This window comes from Phycodurus eques, chromosome 19, assembly GCF_024500275.1.
Source record: "Phycodurus eques isolate BA_2022a chromosome 19, UOR_Pequ_1.1, whole genome shotgun sequence".
In the NCBI taxonomy this organism is placed as follows: Eukaryota; Metazoa; Chordata; class Actinopteri; order Syngnathiformes; family Syngnathidae; genus Phycodurus; species Phycodurus eques.
In genome coordinates, this window is record NC_084543.1 from 4,738,730 (window position 1) to 4,762,875 (window position 24,146).

A 24,146-nucleotide genomic window follows, 5' to 3' on the forward strand; every position below is an offset into this window, starting at 1 on the left:
CATGGATGGGGAATATCTTGCTTGACTGCTTTACTTGTTTTTTTGTTGTTTTGTTTGTTTTTGGGGCCTTTAAAAAGCACATGGTTGGTTCATAAAAAATAAATATTTCTGATACATACATTTTCAACATCCAGCTGCCTCATCAAATTCACTACAAAACAATTGTTTATTCTTTAATGACATTTAAAATTGTACTTAACATTGAGTGACACAAAAATGAACACACTATTTAAAAATTAAAACACTTGAGTGTGGTCATTTCCACCTACAAAAGCTGTATCATATAAATTACTTTATACAGCATCATAAAGAAAAGGAGCAAAAATCATATATGGCAAATTGTCAATAAAGTTGTTAATTGTTTTCAGAATTCCATTGTGATTCCCAATAAGAGGACTGTGTGAAAGCACAGGGACTGTACATACAAACAATGCTTTTGTCAATGAGGGCGAAAAAGGGGCAAGAGTGCAGTGAAAGGGAAGAGAGGTGGGGCCAAACAGTGGGACGCTTCTAGCGAGTCATTCATCCGAAAAGCAACACTGTGAGTGTTTGCATCATGCATAGAGTCTTGTGTAACCGATGAGCACAGAGTAGATGGAGAAGAGCTGAGTGGATTCTTCAATCCGTGCTCTGTAAGTGATGAGTGATGACAACAGCTGCGCGGAGCACAATGAATGTGATTCTCACCATGGACAGTGTTTTTGCTTGCGCTCAATTACAGCCGAGTCACAGTCATACACTCACACAATCAAGCTACTCGGGACTTCACGATAGGGAATGAGCTATTTCAGTGGAACATCATCGATTCTGAGACGCTTGTCGACCTCCAGTTTGTTCACCCGACCATTTTCTATACCGCTCGTCCTGTTCAGGGTCAAGGGTGAGCTGGAGCCTGTCTCAGCTGAACTCAGGCAAGAGTCATTCACATCCATGGGCAATTTAGAGTCTTCAATGACATTAGCATACATGTTTTTGAGATGTGGGAGGAAGCCCGAGTACCCAGATAAATTCTGAACACCAAACAAAAAGGCCCAAGAATTGAAACCAGAACCTCTTGACTGAAAAACCCTCATACAAAAATAAGTGAACCACTATTGACGATGTAAAAAAGCCAAAGAACTGAGGCCTGGTGAGGTACGCGGCGGGCTCTCCTGAGGTCATGCATATTGAGGGTTTGAAGTTTTGTCACAATTCTTCTGAGCCTCGACCCCAGCTCCAGTCCACTCAGGTCATATTATTTTCTTTACACTTCCAAGGTCTGCTATCCTTAAGAAGATCAACTGTCCCATTAAGTTCCTTTCCTTTCTCCATCTTCTCATCTGCACCATATTCCCCTATCAACTCCCTTGCGTGTGCACTGCCCGCATTCTCAAAGATTTGAAACAAATGTCAGATAAACAATGACAGAGAAGACAGGTAGTCCAAACTGTATGGTGGATTTAATCGCTCAGATCTATCATGAGATGCTCGTATATCTGAGACTTCCCCTTAAAGCTGGATGCAATCAGGAAGTCTCGCCCGTCGACTGATACCAGAGAAAACCCTCGTGGCGCTTGAATGCTGAGCTCCTGGGACGGGACAAACTGGCCTTTCTTGGTGTCCCACTGGTAGACCTGCGTCAGCGAATAATCACTGCCCAGGATGGCATACTGCCAGTTGCCAATGGAGACGGGCTGGAAAACCATAGATCCGCGGGAGGGAAACGTCTGGACCTCCTTGAACATGGCTCCGTCCCAACGCATCACCTTGGAGTCCCCGATAAATCTCGTCAAGCATATAAACAGCTCACCTTTGGAAAAGGACAACGTTTAAAAGATCGTTTAGCTCAATACTTACAGCAGTGAATCTGTTTTAGTCTTGTGTCTATGAATACTAACACATCATTATCAGAAATAGGGGTACAGTAGGTATCAATTTCTGTCCTTAACTAATTCACTGCTGTGGACGTTTATATTCATCAACTGGAACCAGAGGCGGTCCTGGACCGAATGGTGCGCTGTGCGACGGCCTTCCATTGTGCCCCCTTGACCGATTGTGAACGGGAGATGCTAGTGCCGCCAGCTGCCCATATCACCCATATCAGAAACCACCCGTGACTGGAACCCAACCATTTATTGCCACTGATGGATATATTGGTCAAGTACGTTTTTCAATGGGTAGGCATGGAACAGGGACTCACCTAGCTTGCCTGTGAAATTCAGATGCATAAGCCACTGTAATGACTAACAGATGTCTGAAGATGGCGGCATTGCATCGCTTTGGTTTTGAGACCAGCACAGATTTTGAGTGGGAGATCAAGATCAGGCAGCGAATTTCGGCTTATCGCATCGATTGAGGGACAGAAATGCCAAAATGTTGGACGTTGGACAAGTTTAGGCAACACACATTCGAAAAGACTATGTATATTCTATATAAACTCAAGAAGAGTCTACACTTTCTTTTGGTGGATTTGGTGCTTATATTGTCACAGAACACACAATTGTGTGGTTCTTGAAAGATCGGTCAAATTGTTCTAAAACCGCTGGCAATATGGAGAACTCTGCTTTGAAAGTGGCTGAAAGTGAATGCGTTAAAGTACAATCTACACTAACGTACCCCACTGAGCAAATTATTGGACACAAGTCAACGAACTTGTATGTCCCAAATTGGAAAACTCAAAGGGAAGTATTATCAACACTCAAGCTCTTACTTTTGACCCGGAAGTGTTGGACTGATAAGACGTCCTCCATCTCTGGTAGATCGGTCCTGCGATCAAACAGCTTCTGGCCCCTGTTCCACTGATAAACCACCGGCCTCTGGGAGCTGCTGGACAAGATCAGGTGGGGTTTGTTGGAGAGCTCCAAGTATTCCACGTCTGTATCGCGGTACCACGGATGGAGTGACTGGTGGGAGTAGAATCCATTGCCGTTCCATTTATACACAGTTGTGTAGCCAGCCTACAAAGAAGAGCCCAATGTCAGATGTTGAAAAAAGATGAAATCATTTCCACCTCAGGAATGATGTAGAGGGAGAGGATGAACTAGGACAAGACAGGCGACCTTTGAGCTATCTGCAATGATGAAGAACGACTCCCCATCGATCACAAAGGTCTCAATGTCGTTGGGTTTGCGGATTTTCAGGATGTCGATGTCCTGGATCTTGATGAATTTGTTGGCGGAAATGTCACGTTTGTAAATGTGGGAGCCACCAAACAGCTGCGCCACAATGACAAAAAGGTGGTTGTTGATCACCATTGGCTTGCAGACCACGGTGGAAGTGCCTGGAAATGGCGCAGAACCGTTGCCGCCTCACTGTTAACCGTTGGTTTGCAGTTTGTGGCAGTCACACTACTCACTACTCACTTTCAATGGTGTCAAAGCTTCTGAAGGTCATCTCAACATGATCCCATTCCAGAAAGTTGCACGTACCAGCAAACGGTTGCGCAAACACAACATACTGATCTTTACCGAAGGTGAAGGCCTCTACGGAAATGGACTCAAACTTCAGCGACTGATAGGAGGCGAATTCTACAAAGTACAACATCACAACCACTCATTGTTTTACCTTTAAAAAAAAAATCAGTTTTCAGTCTCCATGTACAGTAGGTAAATGTAATGTGTCTTTCAATACCGGACGTGACGCAGTCGAAGGAGTGCGGCAGCAGATTATTGATCTTCTTGCCCTGGTGGATGGGTGGACCACTGCAGTAGATCTGGTCCAGCGTGGCGTTAGTGTGATGCATCCATTCTACCAGCCACTTGAGCTTGCAATCGCATATTAGGTCGTTGCCTCTCAGATCCCTTCATAAAATCACCAGAGATGAACAAATATGGATTACGAATTGGATCCGTTCCGTGACTTCGTTCGTGGACTGAAATGTATGCAAAACGAGGTCATGATTGAAATGAATGTAAATGTAATTCATCTGTTTCAGCCACAGGTGACATTATTTTATCAATGTCTGTTTAAAACAATACTGTACAATATAGAACTAAGTGAAAACACACTTTATTGTGAAGAAATAACACTGTTCACTAGCAAATCACTTTACAACATCTTAGCCTTTTGGCAGTTTTGTATTTTTACACACACACTTATATATTATTTTTAAACATATATATATATCATTGTAAAATACTGGAAGCATTGTTCACTATCATCACTATGCCTTGAAACTCACCTGGCACTTTATACAGTTGAGTAAATAAACTCCCCAGTCCCAATCCATTATTGTTAGTATGATATGACATACCATGACTGTTTTGGGCCTGCATGTGCCACCTTTAGTGACAAAACAGAGAATACTCACACTTTAGTCAAAGCATCCATCTCCTTGAACACATCCTTAGGCAGTGTCTCAAGGTTGTTGTAAGCTAGACTCCTTCAAGAGAAAGACGAAACATGTACAATTGTGACTGAAGGGACATTTGGTCTGAACCCCCAAAAGTGGAAAGAGAGGAGTATTAAAACTAAACGTCAGCTTAATTCATGAGCGCTGCATTATTTATTTGGGACTCGGTGTTCCGAGTGGAGAATTCTTGCTTGGCTGCACTCTCTAAACACATGATGACGGAGCAGAGGGGACGAGATTCAGACAGCTTGTCCAATTTAATTATGCATTCATCATATGTGATCAGATGACTTTTGCTAATTTTGCAGCAGTTCATCTTCTCCTTTACCAAAATACCATTTGACATAATTACCCCAAAAGTTGTGCTCTAGTTCATCAGTGTTTTTAGAGAGTTGGTTCTTCTTTACCATTACTAATGCTGGTTGCCTGGCAACCTTTGAGCAGTCTTCCAGGAAGTCGCTACTTTGGCACACGCCACCTCGTGTAACATCACATCCTGTTTACGCTTCTTGTACGGCTAAACCGCCAATACATTTTGAACACAGCGATGGTAGGCTTATTTTTATTGCAGTGCACTCCATAAAAATGTCAAACCGCACTTGGCTGACGGTATTACAACGTTGCAAAGGAAATGTCACCAAAATAGTTACTTTGAAATAGTACAACCTAGATTGAGTCCACTTCTCTGAAGGGATACTGTTTCCCCTGGTGCTGATCCTTTTCACGGTTTCACACACTCCTAACGGCTCATATGAAGTCAGTAAACTGCAGATATCTGACGAGCCAAAGATTGTAAATCGTCTCGGAATGACTTGTGAGAAAAGAAAAAGATTATAGGTCACGTGGTTGAAGGTCACAGCACGGCTATATTTAGTCTCGACCCGCAGCTTGCATGCATGCTACGCTATCTGTGCACGCGCGAGCAACTGCAATTGAGGAAACTGACATGCAGTATTGTGAAATTGTATTGTGGCTGCGATTGCATTGTATTGAATTGCTATTTCTGATTTGGATTGATAGTTTGCGTTTTATTTGACGACACTAGAATAATATACAGTACAATTTTTTAAAAACTCTATTATTAATATACACAATTGTTTCGAAAGATTGCTTTTCATTTGAATATAATATGACAAAATAAAGCCATTATTTATTATGTGATAAATATATATATATATATATATATATATATATATTTTTTTTTTAGGAACTTGATCCAACAGACACCTTCCCTTTTACACAAGTCACAAAAATGATTGAGTCTTTTATTACTTTTGTCAGTTAAAACAATGATTTAAATGACTATATTGTTGCACAAAGAGTTAATCCTAAGCGATTGGCAATGAATTGTCGGTATTTTGGTAAATGATACTCACAGGTGAATCAATGATTTGAGGCCCCGGAATGCAAAGGGGGAGATTGATGCAATCTTGTTATTTTCAATAAATCTGTAAAAGATCATTTTTCTTGTTAGTATTTGGTTATTTGATGACAAAAAACAGCTTACTGTCACTTCCTCACCCCTTCGAAAAAGAAAAAGAAAACCATAAATGAATACCTACAGATATTCGAGATGTGGCAGACTGACGAATGCATCATCATCAATGAGATCAAAGGAATTGGCCGTGAACAATCTGCGGAGACAAAAATCAACAGAAAAGGGATTACAGACAATGACTCATTTGGTTGTGCGATAAAAATACAGTGACGTTATCATTCGGCTTGCGTATTCGCCAATGAAAGCAATAAAACTAGCATTGCACGCTCACGTTTCTCGTCAATGCATTATTGAATTGAACATTTTTATATTTCTATTAAATAATATTCTAGCATAGCTGGATAGATGTACATACTGTAGGTGGTTATTGGTACAAATGGATAAAGTGGATGGATACTTCCCGATAGTATCAGCTATTCATTAGGGGTATGGTGTTTATCATTTAAATAAGTGCATTTTGTAATATTATACGATAGATAGATAGATAGATAGATAGATAGATAGATAGATAGATAGATAGATAGATAGATAGATAGATAGATAGATAGATAGATAGAATCAGGTGTCTATTCAGGGTATGGCATTATTAAAAACAAGCGTTTTATAATATCACATTATTGATGGAAAGGTAAATAAGACAGATCTACTCACAGTAGTTGCAGGGCAGGTGTATGCACAAAGCTTCCTCCTGTGATTTCATTAAATCCAGACTTGACAAAAGACCTGAACACCACGGAGAATATTCAGAAATAAACAAGAAGAAGCGTGGAGCAGATGATGCATACAAACAAAGAAAGAAAACAAAAGCAGTCACTTACAGGGAGAGCACATCTGAGGGGAAGCTGTGAGGAACGGATCGGACGTTCTCGCACAGGGCATTATCTTTGGTGCAGGTGCATCCAGTGGGGCACCGGGGCTGCTTCACCCTCCGTCCGGCTGCTAGGAGCGAACACGCAGCGACCACCCAAACCACAAGCGTCCAGCCGCTCACTCCTCTGCCCGAGAATGCCATAATTCGATCTTGTCCCGCTTGAGATTTGCAAAACGGGACCCCCTAATCTCGTTTGTAATTACTTATTTAAGATGATTCCGCTGTTTTTTTTGTGTGTGCAAAGGTTTAGATCGGAGGCACTGCTCTATTGTGCAGGACTCCAAATGGGCACAGAAAAAAAAAGACTGATGTCACCCTGCTAAATAGCATCCCCCCTCTCTCTCTTTCTCCCCTGCCCCCCTCCTCAAAATGTTGTCTGCTTCTTATTAGTCTGCTGCATACAAAGAAGTTGGAGCCCATGAGAGGGGAGCAAGGATGAGGGGGGAGAGAAAGGGGGCCTCCGAACAAAGTGCCAGCTTTTTTCCCCCTCTCTTATCAGCCGCTCCAGCTTTTATTGTCATTATTTACGCGCGCTTCTAAGCTGTACACGGCCATTTAGGAGCCTACTATTTATTCGTGTGCCTCTGAGCAAATGCACCTGCCTCTTTGAAATGATGCCCTCCTTTTTTTCTTGCACGCTTTGCTATGCTAATAAGACACATTAAATATTAATTTGGTGCATGGGACATTTAAATATACCCCCCCCCCCCCCCCCCATATTAATGGCATTGTTGACAAGCTGTAGAGTGTGAGGGCAAAAAAGAGCACAGTATGACATCAGACAAAAAAAACAAAAACAAAAAAAAAGAGAGAGAGGGATATTGCATTATTGATAGAATCTCTCAGTCGTGAACAAGACCCCAAGAACTCCTCCACTTGGGGCAGGATGTCATCCCCGACCTGGAGAGGGCACGCCACCCTTTTCCGACTGAGGACCACGGTCTCAGATTTGGAGGTGCTGATTCTCATCCCAGCCGGTGCTTCAGTGAGAGTTGGAGATCACGGCTCGATGAAGCCAACAGAACCACACCATCTGAAATAACCAGAGATGCAATACTGAGGCCACCAAACCGGACCCCTTCTACGCCTCGGCTGCGCATAGAAATTCTGGCCGTAAAAGTTATGAACAGAATCGGTGACAAAGGGCAGCCTTGGCGGAGTACAACCCTCACCGGAAACAAGTCCCACTTACTGGCGGATATGCGGACCAAACTCTGACTCCGGTCGTACAGGGACCGAACAGCCCGTATCAGGGGGTTCGGTACACCATCCTCCCGAAGCACCCCCCACAGGACTCCCCGAGGGACACGGTCAAACGCCTTCTCCGAGTCCACAACACACATGTAGACTGGTTCGCCGAACTCCCGTGCACCCTCGAGGACCCTCCCGAGGGTGTAGAGCTGGTCCACTGTTCCACGACCACACTGCTCCTCCTGAATCTGAGATTCGACTTCCCGATGGACCCTCCTCTCCAGCACCACTGAATAGATCTTACCAGGGAGGATGAGGTGTGTGATCACCCTGTGGTTGGAACACACCCTCCGGTCCACCACGACACCCAGAGCCTTTAGGAACTCCGGGCGAATCTCCTCCACCCCCGGGGCCCTGCCACCGAAGAGCTTTTTAACAACCTCGGTGACCTCAAACCCAGAGATAGGAGAGCCCGCCTCAGAGAACCCAGACTCTGCTTCCTCATGGGAAGGCGTGTCGGTGGAGTTGAGGAGGTCTTCAAAGTATTCTCCCCACCGACTCACAACGTCCCGAGTCGAGGTCAGCAGTGCCCCATCGCCACTATACACTATGTTGATGGTGCACTGCTTCCCCCTTCTGAGACGCCGGATGGTGGGCCAGAATTTCCTCGAAGTCGTCCGGAAGTCTTTCTCCATGGCCTGACCGAACTCCTCCCACACCCGAGTTTTTGCTTCAGCGACCACCAAAGCTGCATTCCGCTTGGCCAGCTGGTACCCATCAGCTGCCTCAGGAGTCCCACAGGCCAAAAAGGCCCGATAGGACTCCTTCTTCAGCTTGACGGCATCCCTCACCGTTGGTGTCAGATGCGGACTTTCTATCGGTCCGTTGTGGTAAAGAAGGAGCTAAGTCGAAAGGCGAAGGTCTCGTTTTACCGGTCGATCTACGTTCCTGCCCTCACCTATGGTCACGAGCTGCGGGTCGTGACCGAAAGAACGAGATCCCGGATACGAGCGGCCGAAATGAGTTTCCTCCGCAGGGTGTCCGGGCTCTCCCTTAGAGATAGGGTGAGTAGCTCGGTCATGCGGGAGGATCTCAGAGTAGAGCCGCTGCTCCTCCACATCGAGAGGAGCCAGATGAGGTGGCTGGGGCATCTGATTCTGATGCCTCCCGGACGCCTCCCTGGTGAGGTGTTCCTGGGCACGTCCCACCGGGAGGAGACCCCGGGGATGCCCCAGGACAGGCTGGAGAGACTACGTCTTTCGGCTGGCATGGGAACACCTCGGGATCCCCCCGGAAGAGCTGGATGAAGTGGCTGGGGAGAGGGACGTCTCGGCGCCCCTATTAAAGCTATTGCCCCTGCTACCCGACCTCGGATAAGCGGTAGAAAATGGATGGATAGAATCTCTCAACGGTATCAATCACTGCCTGTTGTGTTAATGTCCCACATTGGCCCCTTTGTTCTGACGGGTGGGTGGAAATATGGCCCAAAACACAAGACTTCTTTCTTCAGCACCTTTAAAAACGGATGAATTTAAACTTTTTCCTCGCATAATACCCTCTTTATATTGCAACCCAGCTTTTGTGCACTGAATCCTTCTGAATCCCCCGTTCATTTCCTGTTTGACTAAACATCAGTTCCATTTCAGTTTACATTCTAGTGACACATTTTCATAAAACACGACTGTGCATGTCAAAAGTGAAAAGTAATGTAATAAAAAAGACTAGCTAAATCATTTTACATGGCCAATTACAATCAAAATAAGGTCGCTATTAGACGTTAAAGGGATTAAAATTTAACATAATGCACATGTAATCATATATTGAACGCCAAAAGGTGTAATTGTCTCGAATTAGTGGTCGTTGTGCAGTTAATTATACGAGAAATTGTTACATTTTTGATCGCAATGCTGTCGTAATTTTTACATCAGTCACACTCATCCGGGGAAGTCTGGCGTCATCAGGGTGCGAGTTCGCGCGTGTTGACGTCCATATCAAGCGACGTCCATTTTGTAAACATTACAACAGCTCGACTGGCGTTGTCAATGCGAATATGGATAATCTCGTCAAAGTGTGTATTGATTTAATATAATTTCGGAATGTCTAATGCAATAATGCATTCAGTCTGAGGAGGAATCGACTTTGGATAGAGGCTAGGCGATGGTCGCTACTTTAATTACAGCGTAATCCATCCATCCATCCATTTTCTGAGCCGCTTTTTAGCCAAATGCATGATTAAACTATAACATTTATTTTTAAGACGACGTAACATTTTGCATTTGAAAAGGATTAGAATTGTTATCATTCCTGTTTTTTCCTTCCAATATGTCGTGAAGCAAATCATCTAGTGCACGTTGTGTATAATAAACAAGATGTCGCAACATAAACGCTCATGTGTATTGAAAGGTGCATGGTGGTGGTGCCAACTACGATTCAGATTTCAGTGACGATGAGACACAAGGAGAGACCTCAGAAAGCAGACTTAAAAGGTGAAATATGAGGCTGTAACATTCAGTGTCCTGATTTATTAACATCAGTTTTGTCTACCCCTTAAGGATAACGTGGACGAAATGAAGGAAATCCAAAGTTTGTACTCTTTTTGATGGCAGGAAACATGAAGAGGAAATTTTACAGAAGCCATTCGGGAAAGATCGACACTCTCAGGTGGCTCACCGCACCTTTCACTCCAATGAACTGGACAGGTACGCTACAATTGATCCCACCTGAGTGTATACATTAAAATTTGTTTTGGATCAAAACCTTTTTAAGGACTGTTGCTGTTATTCATAATGTGTGTATCTAATTGTCCCAAGTCATGTAAAAGAACACAAGTAATAATTTCCTTTAACTGACTGTTATTCAAGGTGTTTGAATGTAGTGTTGTACCTGTATGTTAATCTTTACCTTTTTGTTTTGCAGAGAGGAAGCCAGGAATAGAAGAGCCCACTTGATATCACTGACTGCTGTATCCTCTGTGTTAAGCAGATCCATTATTTATACAAAATAAATGTCCAGATTGACGTCCTTAGCCCGCTGTCTCCAGTTTGAGCGACATAAGAAGTTTGTCGGCGACTACATACTTTATTATGGAGGACATATGGCCGACTTCAAACGCTCCGTGTACGTATATTGTGTGAAGTTAAGGCAGGCTAGTTCTTCACCAGCCTCAGTTAACCTTTTCTTCCCTTCAGAGCCAAAGACAAAACAGACTCAGATGTTCTACGTGAGAATCATCGTTTCCTCTGGAGGGACGAAGATGAAGAGGACATGACGTGGTAACACCTCGCAGTCGACTTTTCATCGCGCTGATACGCTCGCTTACGCGTTTTCTCTGGACATTCTGTGGTTTTTAACTTGCCTTGTCTGGTGTTTTTGTGTCCTAGGGAGAAGGAATTGGCGAAGAAGTATTACGACAAGCTGTTTAAGGAGTACTGCATAGCTGATCTCAGTCGATACAAAGAAAACAAGGTAGGCTTTAAGCGTTAAAGTATCTGTTGATTGATTAACACATGGAGACAAATTTTGATTGATTTATTTTTTATTTTTTTTAATATTTGAATTTCAATATGTCTCTTTTTAAATAGGGGCCAAAAAAATGCCTCACAAATAACCGCCTCCCTTTTCCACTTGAGAGCTAGTACTACTAGTGGTAATTAAACCAAGAGTACAATTTATTAAATAATACCGGTAAATAATTAAAGTGCACTGCACTGGTGTAATGGTATACAGCAGTGGGTTTGATGGCACAAGCTGAAAGTTGCAACAACAACTCAAACTTTTTACACCAAGTACCACCTCAAAGAAATGCCTGGCTCCACCATAATGTCCATAATGACAAACATTAAAATACAGTCGGTAAGTAGGTCAAGTGTTCATCAGAAACTAGGTTGAGGTTTTACTCCTAAAAAAGTATAAATAATATTGTTGGAAGCCATGGTAACATTATGCACTATATTAAATATAGGAACATAAAAAAAAAAAAAATTCTTAAAGAGGAAATGTGTTGTTTTTTTCCCCCCTCAATTCAACTGAACTGTACTGAAAAGATTTGTACATTTAAAAAAAATAAAGTTTAACCCACTGTAACATGGGACAGTTTGAACATTTGATTCAGTAGTTCTATCGTTTACCACTAGATGGAGCCAGTGGCCTAAACTATGCGACTGGTATACGGTGTAGTTTCTAGTCCTCAAAATTATGCACATTTATTATAATAAAAATATAGAAATGCATTTGTATAAATGCAGGGCATCACACCGTGTCATCTCAGATAAATGTCTGGTATTCTCTGCAGGTGAGTAAATAAAAATAAATGAACTGGATCAGGAAAATGTCATTACCCAGTTGTCATGGTAACAAGAACTGAAGGTGAATAGTGAAAACGTGTGTGTCAATGTGTTTGCAAACAATGGTTTCCTTTGTGTCAGAAACTCGCATTGGAGTGCAGTGTTGTTTAAGTTTCACACAAAAAAAGTCTTCCATTGCACAGAGCTAAAAGTAATTCTTTATTCATAATCGGCGACAGAAGTTGCAAATGAGAATGAAAAGTGAAAGTCAAGAGGTGATTCCTCATTTCCTCGTCCCCTCTCACCTTCCCATCCACACCACTTGTACTTTTCCTGGCACATATTGTCGTCGTCTGATTAAATGTTGTATTTTGTCACTGGTGGCCGCGTGACATGACTCCCACTTGAAACATTAATACTTTATGTGAGGCGCCTACAAACTGTTCACGTATCGGGTCGAATCTCCGGTGAGGACGGGCTCGTCGGAGCGTGAGCCGAGGGAAGAAGCCATTAAATTTTGGGTCGGATCCATTTAACGTGACAAAAAAGAAACGGCGTTTTATTTCCACTCTAGCCTTGGCAGAAGTCTGCGCTCGACAGAATGCCCTTCCAGTTATCTCTGCTCTAATGTAGATGAAGCTGCCGCTCCATTGGAAGCAGTAGTTCGAAAAGCAACGCATAATGTGACTCATTTGAATTCCGCCCATTTCTTTTTCAATAGTTTGGATTCCGCTGGAGGACAGACAGCGAGGTTGTCTCGGGCAAAGGTAGGCAAAGTGCACCTTACTCGCCTTTCCTGAGTTTTCACGTTTAACTCGTATCAATATCAATAGTATTTACTATTTTGTAGTGTTTTCAGCTCGCCTCAGAATCCGTCTTTAACTTTGATGAAGTTTGCTGAGGACAGCGATTCCCCAACTGTGGTGCACACACCACTGGGGCTGCCTGTGTGATTTAAAAAAATAATAATACATAATAATATGTTTTCCCCCACAAAATTAAAAGGCTAAACATGAACATTTCCTCTTTTAAAAATTAATACCACCCTTAAATATTGGGAAAAAAACAAATGTAAGCAGCTACAAGTCAAATCAAAATTGTATCTTAATAAATGTCAAAAAGGAAACAGTTTTTAAACATTAAACCGGAGACAAATTCCTTGTGTTTTTTTTTTCGGACATACTTGGCAAATAAAGATGATTCTGATGTAAATTGTACTTAAAAGTTAAATACAACTGAACTGATTATATCCATAAATGCCACAGTGATTGTAGCAGTAACCACATGTCGCCTCTAGATGGTGACAGAGACGATACGGTGGACAATTCCCACAATTCCCTCTCGAGCCTGATTTGTGTCACTGTTAACTTTGCTCTCCGTCTTGACAGAATGACGTTGCAAAGCCTTTGCGATGTCTGACCATTTCTTCTCAGGCTTTTCAAATAATAGACCTTTTCCTCTTTCACCTTTAACATTGTGGGCCTCTGCAGTTGATCTACTGCCTTCAGTGTTTGGTTTTTCCACAGAAGGGAGGCTGCCTGCACGCAGATGATTGTTTGAGAATTGGACAACACCTGCTCCTCTCGCTCCCTCGCATATTTACCCGCGACTCGCACGTTTACTCATTTGCATTCCGTCGACACCGACACAGCCTTCGCAAATCAGACACATGCGCGCCATGTTTGAGATGGCTGACGAATATATCGTTCCGGATTAAGTCTGTGTAATCCCGCTCGGTCACATTTGAGCCCCCGGCGGCAACAAAAAAAAAAAAAAACTCGACAGGAAGCGGAATTAGATCCCAACCTGAGCGGTCATGTCTTCCTCGCACCGATTCCACCGGCAGCACTTTCATGAGCGCTGACACCCTGCAGCCAAATCAATACTTCTCCAATTATGAGCGCCGTGCTGAGGTTTTGCCAGTCAAAGGTGGAGGAGGTTGCCTTGAGCTCAGCTAATACACGGTGTGATGATTCACTGATTAGTCGCAACTTTACAGAAAAGTTGCTTTCACTCTTACTTTTTGGAATCCGGCTCACTTGGTGGCGTTCAGCGAGAGAGCTGACCTTTTTCGTCAGGGTCGTAGCGTGATTATGTGCTAAGCGGGAATCACTGCACAGGAGTGTACGATGGAAGGACCTTTCCGCTCTTAGCTCTTTTTTTTTTTTTTTTTTTTTTTTTTTTTATAAACCCTTTGTCCATTTCAGCAGCAGGAAAAACAATTGCTTGTGAAGAGCGCATCTTTGAGCTTCTTTTAACAGACTTTTTGCAGTTAATAACTTGGCAATTGTCTCGAGTATTTCACTCATTGCTGCCTCACAAAACGTGAGCAAAAGCAACAAAATTGGGTTCTATGCATCACACAAATAGTCTCCAAAAAACTTGAGGGCAGTTGAACATTCCAATTTTTTTCCCTAGCCCGGTTCCTTTCCCCCGCCAATCGCTGTGCTGAAGATTATTTTTACTTTGGCGACTTTTCCAAGGTAAAATGATAAACTAGTAGAATCTAAGAATAATTGTTATCAGCGGCACATTGGGCGAGTGGTTAGCACGTCTGCCTCACCGTGCCGAGGTTTGTGGTCGGAATCTCGGCTCGGGCCTCCCTCTGTTTGCAGTTTTCATGTCCTCCCCTGGCTTACGTGGGCTTTTCTCCGAGTACTTCCTCCCACATTCCGAAAAAGATGCATGTTAGGTTGATTGAAGATTCTAAATTGTGAGTGTGATTGCTTGTTTTTACGAATGTCGATGGATGGATAATTATTATATCCCATAAGGGGAAACCAATGGAAACCGTTGATTCAGAGTCGTCCATTTGGATCCGATTCAACTTTTGCTTCTTAGGGACACCAAATTCTTCAGTTTTGATGACGTTAAATTTTTTTATTTTATGTCACTGAAACTGCAGGAAGTAGTGGTGTGCATTTACAAAAACGGCATCATGCTGTGTAAGGCGCTTCTAATATTTTAGTTACCTCATATATAGCAGCATGTAGACACAGCTGAACACTAATATGGTACATACTATACATATTTGTAATTATGTAGTTGTATTTATGAGAAATCAAACGAGGTCAGTTTTGCTGTGATTCCGTGACGATCATATTTGATATGATCTCTACTTTACATTATGTACTGCTCTCATTAGTACACATCAGTCAGCGTATTATCCATGTGAGGCTGGAAGCGTTCCAAAGGTCTTGCCTTCCAATCCGCAGAGACAGCTCCCATATGTGAACTTGAAAAAACTCCTCCAGCTGTAATCGTGTGATGTGAAGGAATGCAGGAAAACAAAGTGTACTCTTAGCAAAGCGCATTTGTCATTTGGCTCGTCTTGTTTATCTTTCTCTAAAAAAAAAAAAAAAAGTCAATTTTAGCGTGTTGTTATTATTATTATTATTTTTTAATCCTCTTTGTTTGTTAAGTCTAGCTAGATGAGCATTTGGCTTTTTCCTTTCTCCAGGAAAATGAAATGCACTGTGCGCCGAGGATACAACTTGAATAATTTAAATGAAAACTCGCTCCGGCATGTGACCATAATTGACAAGCATTAAAAAAAAGAAAAAACAGCAAGTCAAGCGAGGTTGGACATGAGGTGATTACATGGGATGTGTTTTGACACAGAAGGACTTTTGCTCCTCGGGTTTCTCGCTGGCGTGGAACAGCTGGAAGTGCTTGTTGTTGTTGCACTCGCCGTCTGAAAATATCAGTCAACAGCGGCGTGATGTCTGCGCAAGTCGCTAGCGCTGCTACCTCCCAAGAAAGAAACAGTCTGACGTTGTCGCACACTGGAAACCTGTTAGGGGCAAAACTGCTTTGATTTTTATGCTGGATGACATGCAGTGGTTATAAAAAGTCTACACACCCCTTTTCAAATCTCAGACTTTTGTGAAGATAATTAATATATATATATATATATATATATATATATATATATATATATTTATATATATATATATGTTCCACCGTTAATGTGAGTTATCATTTTAATTATGAACAGTTCCAAATAACGGTCTCTTCAGGCTTCTGCTTGAAAGCAGAAAAATAAAAAACAAGATAGAAAAAGCCTACTAAAACATCAACAAATTATTTGAGGTAAATCAGAGGCACTTTAAATGGCTGCCGTGTGTGCTGTTTCCTCTTTAACATGAGTTTGAATGCAATTGCTTAGTTCAGCACACAGTTATAAGAGGGTGTGCACACTTGTGCAAGCACATTTCAGTTGTTTATTTCTAGTTCCTCAAAGATTATTATTTTTTTCATTCAATTGAGTTGCTCAAGTGGTAGGCTACATTAATGGTGGAACATTTTTTTTTAAATAATATATCTTGGTATAACTTTTTATATCACTAAAAACCTGACCTTTAAACAAGGGTGTGTCGACTTTTTATATCCACCTAACTATACAGAAAAAAGAAAAAAGAAAAAAAAAAGACTTAACTACTTTTGACATCTAAACAATAAATCGCTCAGTCTTAAGTGTTTATCTTTGTGTCACATTTTATTGACATTCTTAATTTTGATTGAAATGAAAAAAAAAAAAAGTTGTGAAAGCGAATCTCATCACTGAAGATTCTCACGTGTCACAATTTTTAACGCTCTTAATTGTAACGCGTGAAAAGAAGATAACTATGTTGAAATCCCCAAGCTAACTTCCTGTTCATATTCTTCTTTTTGCCACATTCTTTTTCTCTTAACGCACTCTCCTGCATAAGTGCTGTAAAAAGCCAACGAAAATGAAAAGTGTGCGGTTAATCCTTGGATTCTCACTGAACTGAAAAAAAAAACTTGTTGCGCTTCTGTGAAGATTATCAGGGAGGTGCTTGACCCCCCCGACCTCCCGAAAGACAACGAAGGACGACGGGATGTTAAGGACTTGACCTGTTTAAGCAGTACGTGAAATGTACAGGCGGGAATCGCACTCTTTTATTTGTGCAGGATTGTCTCCTTTTGAGGTTGCCTGGCAACCAGTAAAAGAAGAACCCTGGAAACGGAGCGGGGCCCGGACCAAACGAGATGTAAAATGCTCATTAGCAAGCGAGGGAGGCTCTGGCAGCCGCGTTTTATCGGCTTTACAGTCGTCAGACCAAAGGCTACAACGGCGACACAAAAGCCAACCGCCGTTACTCTTGTTTTAACACGCCAGCTGTCGACAGGCTCGCGTACTGAACGGGATGCTTGGGGAGATGATTGAAGGTTTAATTGTGCACACGGCTCACAATTGGGTGGCATAATTAGCTACTAGCCTTTATTTAGCTTCAGTTTAACATAAACTTTCACTGCAATGTCGTTCTGAGAGGAACATCGAGACGATATTCGATATGGTCTACGCAAATTAATGCTTGACTCAGTGCAAAATCTCTCCAATACTTGTCCTTCGTTTCATAGAATACTTACTAAAAATGTGATACTGTAGCATCGAACCTGCAATACTATGTTATAAAGACCATACAGTATGTAACTAAGTGTCAAACTCAAGGCCCAGGGGCCACAGCATTTTATGTGGCCGGCAAAAGCAAATCATTCGCATTAACTTCCATGATTATATTCCAATATTTCAAGCCGGACACGCCCACACTTCAAAAAGTGTGGGCGTGTCCGCTGAAGGCGCTGAAACCAAGTCCTGCTCAACTGTCAAACAAATACTTTTTCTACGACCTGAAAAAAAGGGATGCTCCATCGACTCGCATATTTCTTATGCTTACACATCCCTACATGTTTGAGTATTGAAAATATATCCCACTAGGTTGTCACAGGGCTTTTCCACGCCGTGACAACGAGGTGCTCTAAAGCGGTTACGCCAGCCCGAAGCCCCGCTCCACAAATTGGCTGTCACGTCGGACATTTTTTTCTCCCCCTTGCTCTTCCGCCTTCTCTCTGTGATGTGCACACACTCGTGGCCGACAACAAGGCGCTCTAAAACGACCACGCCAGCGGATTTACCAAAGCGAAAATGCATTTTTGAGGTCTAGGCTAGCTAGCTAACTGCACATCGCAATTGCGCCGGATAACCGCTGACTAAGGCGCTCAAGTTCTTATATAGTGGGGGAGAGGCAATTCATGCCGGACTCCAAAGTGCGTCACATGGCGCTGTTATAGCCACACCCAAAAAAAAGCAGGAAAACTGAAATGGTGGAAAAACAGATTAATAATCATAGCTCCACAAGTAGTTCTGTCTTTGGTTATTTTCAGTGATTATCTTCAAACATGTATAATATACTCAGAAACAAATCTCTCAGTTCACTTTACAGAGCCTTTAAAGTGAACTGCGAAGGCTGACATTGAAAAACACGTACTAGGATAAAAAAAAACTTCCAAATACAACCCCAATTCCAATGAAGTTGGGACGTTGTGTTAAACAAATAAAAACAGAATACAATGATTTGCAAATCATGTTCAACCTATATTTAATTGAATACACTACAAAGACAAGATATTTAATGTTCAACCTGATAAACGTGATTGTTTTTTAGCAAATAATCATTAACTTAGAATTTTATGGCTGCAATACGTTCCACAAAAGTTGGGACAGGGTCATGTTTACCACTGTGTTACATCACCTTTTCTTTTAACAACATTCAATAAATGTTTGGGAACTGAGGACACTAATTGTTGAAGCTTTGTAGGTGAAATTCTTTCCCATTCTTGCTTGATGTACAGCTTCAGCTGTTCAACAGTCCGGGGTCTCTGTTGTCGTATTTTACGCTTCATAATGCGCCACACATTTTCAATGGGAGACAGGTCTGGACCGCAGGCAGGCCAGTCTAGTCGCCCCACTCTTTTACTACGAAGCCACGCTGTTGTAACACGTGCAGAATGTGGATTGGCATTGTCTTGCTGAAATAAGCAGGGGCGTCCATGAAAAAGACATTGCTTGGATGGCAGCATATGTCTCTCCAAAACCTGAGTGTACCTTTCAGCAGTAAAGGTGCCTTCACAGATGTGTAAGTTACCCATGCCATTGGCACTAACACAGCCCCATACCATCACAGATGCTGGCTTTTGAACTTTGCGTCCATAACAGTCCAGATGGTTCTTTTCCTCTTTGGCCCGGAGGACACAACGTCCACAATTTCCAAAAACAATTTGAAATCCGGACTTGTCGGACCACAGAACACTTTTCCACTTTGCATCAATCCATCTTAGATGAGCTCGGGCCCAGAGAGGCCGGCGGTGTTTCTGGGTGTTGATAAATGATATGGCTTTTGCGTTGCATAGTAGAGTTTCAAGACTGTATGAATTCAATTAAAATTTAATGAAATGTTAAAACAGGTTAGAAGTAGACTACAATTTAAGTGTGAATGTGTGAAATTTTTTTTGTGTGAAAAAGTTTTTTTTAATAGCCTCACACTTGGAAACCCCTTGCCCTGAAACTTTGCTCAGTGATCCTTCATCTGACTCTTTGTTTGACATCTCATGCGAAAGTCCTCAAGACATGTGATAACGAGCATGTCCCACCCGTTAACGACCTCTGCGCCGTCAATCACACGCGCGCGCCGTGAAAACGCCAAAGAGTATCCAAGGCACCCGCTGGGGTCACCGCCTCTCCACGTCACCCAGTCGAGTGTTAATCACGCGGCCATCTGCCCGGCCGTGCGTCCGCCTTGATCTGCACCCGGTGACCGGCAGGAATTAGGAGCCATTGACGTAAGCGGGACAGGAGTTTCCTCACTTAACGGGTTTACTCAGCCGTGTCGGTGCCAACACTTTTACCTCCTGGAGCATGTGAAGCGTCACTTGCACTTTGAGGAGCCGTGACAACACAGTCCTTTAGGCCTCGCGCTGAAGACCAAAAATGTGTTGTCATCTGGTCATACAGTCATTTAAATCAGTAGCTCCCTTGCAAAATATTTAACAATAAATTATGTTTTTTTTTTTTTAAGCAGTGCTGCCTTGAGATACAAGTTGAACTCAAATCTCTACTATCTCTTTCCCCATTAAAATGAATGAACTTGCCATTAGTGTGTTCTGACTTCCCATAAGAAAAAAAAAACAGCTGCTGTAATAGTCGTCGTTTTTTGCAAAAGAGAAAGACTATGTGCATGTGATTAATGTTCTCCAAAAAGACAATAAAAAAACAAGCTGACTTAAATAGAAAAAAAATTAAAATGTTATAAAATGTTTTTTTTTTTTTTTATAACATTTGTACAATATAAAAATATAACCTAAAAGTAACCTGATATAATCACCGATTAATATATCACAGCAAAATGAAAATAAATTCACAAGCTATAGTTTGATCAATGGGGTGTGTAACTGTAAGACAAATGCAATTTCGTGCCATCCCATGAAAGCACCAGAGCCTGCAGGGCTTTTTCTTCATTGCTGACATCACAGCTCTTAAATCCAATCCATGTGAGGAGAAACTCTGTCCCGTGGCCCGACGCCATCATCGGTGTCGTCACAGGCGGGTGAGCGAAGGCGTCCCCCTCCTGCTGTCGCGGGGTCAGAAGCATCTTCGGCCCCCGTGCCAAATCGGGACCTGAGTGACGCACTCGCGCCCGCTGTTGTACTCTGCAGGAACCTCGAGCTGATCAGTGCCGCCTTAAGCTCGTCTAAGGATAAAGGGATAAATATTGAATTGACGTAGGAATTGCACTTTTTGAATGAACTCCTGAAGTAAATAAACTTCTGTGAAAATCAAAAGTGATGCTTACTTGTGGTGGTAGTTGAGTTTGAAAGAACAATTCCGGCCGAAGTCTCGGAAGATAAAAAGACGAGAGAAGTGGGTGAAAAAAATGAGCCGTGTGGCACTCCTACTTTAACAGTAATGATTTATAGGGGACAAACTGTGGATACAATTTTAAAAAATGAGAGAAGGATGTGATATGTTATGGACACACTTGTACAAATATCTATTAAGGTTGTCTACAGCAAAGCATTTTATTATTTAACCTTGCCAGTCTTGAGAGATTTTCAGTGTTGGGTGAGCATCCCGAGAGGAGTTCGGGGGAGGCGCAGCAGTTTCAGAAAAATTAACTATATATATATATATATATATATATATATATATATATAGATAGATAATATATATCAGTCTTGAAATTTCACAAATAATTGTTGCGGCCTTTGCCTTGAAAGGTTATATTAGGTAATAAGTTGGCCACTCACATCAACGGGTGTAATTCACACATTTTCTGCCAGTTTTCCTTCCTTATCATCCAGAGCATGAAAAACATGGCAGTTTGCATTCTTTAGTCATTTTTATATAAAGCTAGATGTGTATTACAAGTGTGCCCATTACATATGATGAGTTTTTCTAATGACATTCCCCCAAAATATTTACATCCTTAAAAGGTTAAATAGGAATTGCACAAGGCTTAATCCTTTGCCCATTTCTTTTCCCCAAGAGTTTCATTCTATTTTTGTATTTTGCTGATCTAATGCGAAACATTAAAATCCAAAGACTTCCTCAGTGATGTGTTGTCATCTTCTAGGTCAGTTCCAGTGTGGGAACAGACGCTGCGAGAAGCAGGAAGGCCTAAAAAGCTGGGAGGTGAATTTTGCCTATGTGGAACAGGGCGAGAAGAGGAATGCGTTGGTCAAACTGCGTAAGCTCAATAGATCAATAGCCTTATTAATACAAATAAAGTGTCTATATACTTGTCTGTGTGTGCGGATTTGTACATGAGAGGGTGTGGGTTGCAGTCTGCGGGGTTCTTAATAATCCTCCTTCAGGTATCATACCTCAGAAAATCCTGTTAGAATAATGACAGTATTTGAAGGACCAACCAGTCCCAGACACCACAGTCACGCACAGAATGACAAGCTTTCTGACAAGCCTTTAACAAGCCAATTCGTCAACACTGGCCGAAACCAAAATAGATTGTCCCATATATGAATTTAACAAAAGCAATGTTGCAACATGAATTTGAATTGGGGTACGCAATTTGTGACTGAAAATGATCAGAATTCTTTTATCAAAGACCCTTGATAGATGTTTCCAATAAAAATGCGTTTTTTTCTCCTGTAATATTAGACTTTTAGCGCATCAAATAACTTAATTCTTGTAAGATTTTAACTTTTTCGCCATTTTTTTTTTTTTTACTTGTACGATAAAACAATTCTCGTTAAATTGCAAAACGTTTTAACTTAATTCTCGTAATCTTATGACTTTGTCATAGTAGCTGAAGCAATCAATTTGTGTAAAAAAAAAAAAGGGCCCTTTATTTTCATAATATTACAGCTTTTTCTTATATTATGACTTCATTCTTGTGCTTTTATTACTTATTGTCTTGTTGTAGCTTTCTTTTTATATATAAAGGTGGATTTCTTTGTACAAATGTGGCTCTAACATCACTTTTTTCTAAATGGTATTCACAGTTTGTCCCCAATAAATCATTACTCTCTTAAAAAGTTAAATAGGTGTTCTACAGGGTTCACTTCCTTGCCCACTTCTCTCCTGTTTGATTTTCTTTGTCTTCCAGGTCTTTGCCCGGAATGTTCTTTCAAACTCAACTACCACCACAAGTAAGCATCACCTTTGACACATTTAGTATTCTGTGTTGTGTTATATAGGTTGACTTCATCTTTTTCATTTTCTAGACGGAAAGAGGTGAAAGCACAGAAGATGTTAAGGAAAGTACCAGAAGAGAACCAGGAGCCATCGCAGAAAAAGACAAAGAAGAAATCATTGTCACGCTCCAAGAAGCACAAACACCGGAGGCACAGGGGTAACAACTCTCTAAAATGCCACATTTGGCCATTTTCATTTTATCGCCTATTCCAAAGTGACTCCCTGTTGATTGAGACGTACCCTTCCCTCCTTGCAGAACGATCCAGCTCCTCCAGCAGCTCGGAGGAGTCGCAGGGCAAAGGTAAACACTCTCCTAAGCACATACACACAGGCATTTGTCATTCTCTTTAGACACACACTCCTGGACCTCCAGGCATACTCCTCCAAAATGTTTGGCGTTAAAACACCCTGAAAACAACCCCTCCTGGAAAACACCATACATTAGCCTGCGGGCATGACTGCTTTTTCTCAGCCGTCTTGCTCCCTATTCATATGTTTGTATGTTCCTGTTTCCAAGATTGTATTTTGGGGCACCGTATATCCTCAAATAGTGGCCTCCACTCAAATAGATTCGCTCTCTCAATTATTTGCAAGGTGGGCCATGTATGAAAGTAACAATTTTCAGTCAACCAACCAAGCGGAGAGCACCCTTACGCAAGCGTTTTGACGAATAATCGCCTCCTCTCAAAAAGATGACTTGCTTCCAATAAATGCCTACATTGGCAGAATCTCAACCAGAGGACGAGCCCGAGTGTCAGAGCGAGTCGGACCATTGGCGAGGACCGGCACCGGCAGTGGAGGAAAAGTCAAGGTGAGGCATCGGTGTTCGTGTCAAAACGACGCCTGCTAAGACACTGTCATGTAGCCTACATAGCGTTTAAATGGCCAAATGGATTATTAATTGTTTTGATTTGTTTTCTTCTTGTATTCACTGTATGTTTGTGACTGTATCCTGTGAGTACGATCTGTGTGAAGTGCTATCTAAAAAAATGTGAATCACTTACTAACGTGCATATATTTGGACGCATTCTATCCCCGTCAGGGAGGAAGAGTTTGACGACTACTTTGAAGACTTATTTCTCTAAACGGCGACATGGCGGGCAGCAGCGTCGCCGCAATCAAGTATTTTGTGTATTTTTGACTGGTGCATAAATAAAACCAATTTCAACGTCATGTCCATTTTCAGTCTTGTCACTGCCGTCATTATTGGTGTCAAACTCAATTTCACCGGGGGCCGAACAGGATAAACATTTATTGAACACACTAAAAGTAAATGTTTTTTTGGAATAAAAACAGACAGGAATATTATTTCACAATAGATCAACTTAAAATTCATAGAACAGACTTTGCTCTCTATAAAATTCTCTTGTCTAAATTATAAAAGTTAAAACTATGAACATGCTGCAAAAAAAAAAAAACACCCTGGGAAAAAAATGAAATAGAAATGAGTATTTTCCACA

General features: G+C 41.9%; 2 protein-coding genes across 5 annotated transcripts; one reads left to right on the top strand and one right to left on the bottom strand.

The window, feature by feature from the left end:
• Positions 1-199: 199 nt before the first annotated feature.
• Positions 200-7,126, bottom strand: lgi1b (leucine-rich, glioma inactivated 1b). The gene is made up of 10 exons (XM_061705824.1): positions 6,647-7,126; positions 6,480-6,551; positions 5,893-5,964; positions 5,707-5,778; positions 4,289-4,360; positions 3,610-3,779; positions 3,342-3,506; positions 3,039-3,259; positions 2,690-2,936; positions 200-1,789 (listed from the first exon to the last, which is right to left on the bottom strand). The coding sequence occupies exons 1-10, from the start codon at positions 6,838-6,840 to the stop codon at positions 1,440-1,442; spliced, it is 1,635 nt and encodes a 544-aa protein (XP_061561808.1). The 5' UTR covers positions 6,841-7,126; the 3' UTR covers positions 200-1,439.
• Positions 7,127-9,880: 2,754 nt separating this feature from the next.
• Positions 9,881-23,859, top strand: fra10ac1 (FRA10A associated CGG repeat 1). Of its 4 annotated transcripts, none has more exons than XM_061706084.1 (14): positions 9,881-9,958; positions 10,294-10,376; positions 10,497-10,589; positions 10,807-10,852; positions 10,931-11,007; positions 11,079-11,162; positions 11,271-11,355; positions 12,895-12,940; positions 21,608-21,721; positions 22,598-22,640; positions 22,716-22,843; positions 22,943-22,987; positions 23,379-23,497; positions 23,729-23,859. In XM_061706084.1, exons 1-14 carry the CDS (start codon positions 9,941-9,943, stop codon positions 23,741-23,743), a joined length of 996 nt encoding a protein of 331 aa, XP_061562068.1. In that variant the 5' UTR covers positions 9,881-9,940; the 3' UTR covers positions 23,744-23,859. The 4 variants fall into 4 exon arrangements, with proteins under 4 accessions (XP_061562068.1, XP_061562069.1, XP_061562070.1 ...); XM_061706085.1 differs by having other exon boundaries at positions 23,413-23,497; XM_061706086.1 differs by having other exon boundaries at positions 23,425-23,497.
• The last annotated feature ends 287 nt before the right edge of the window (positions 23,860-24,146 follow it).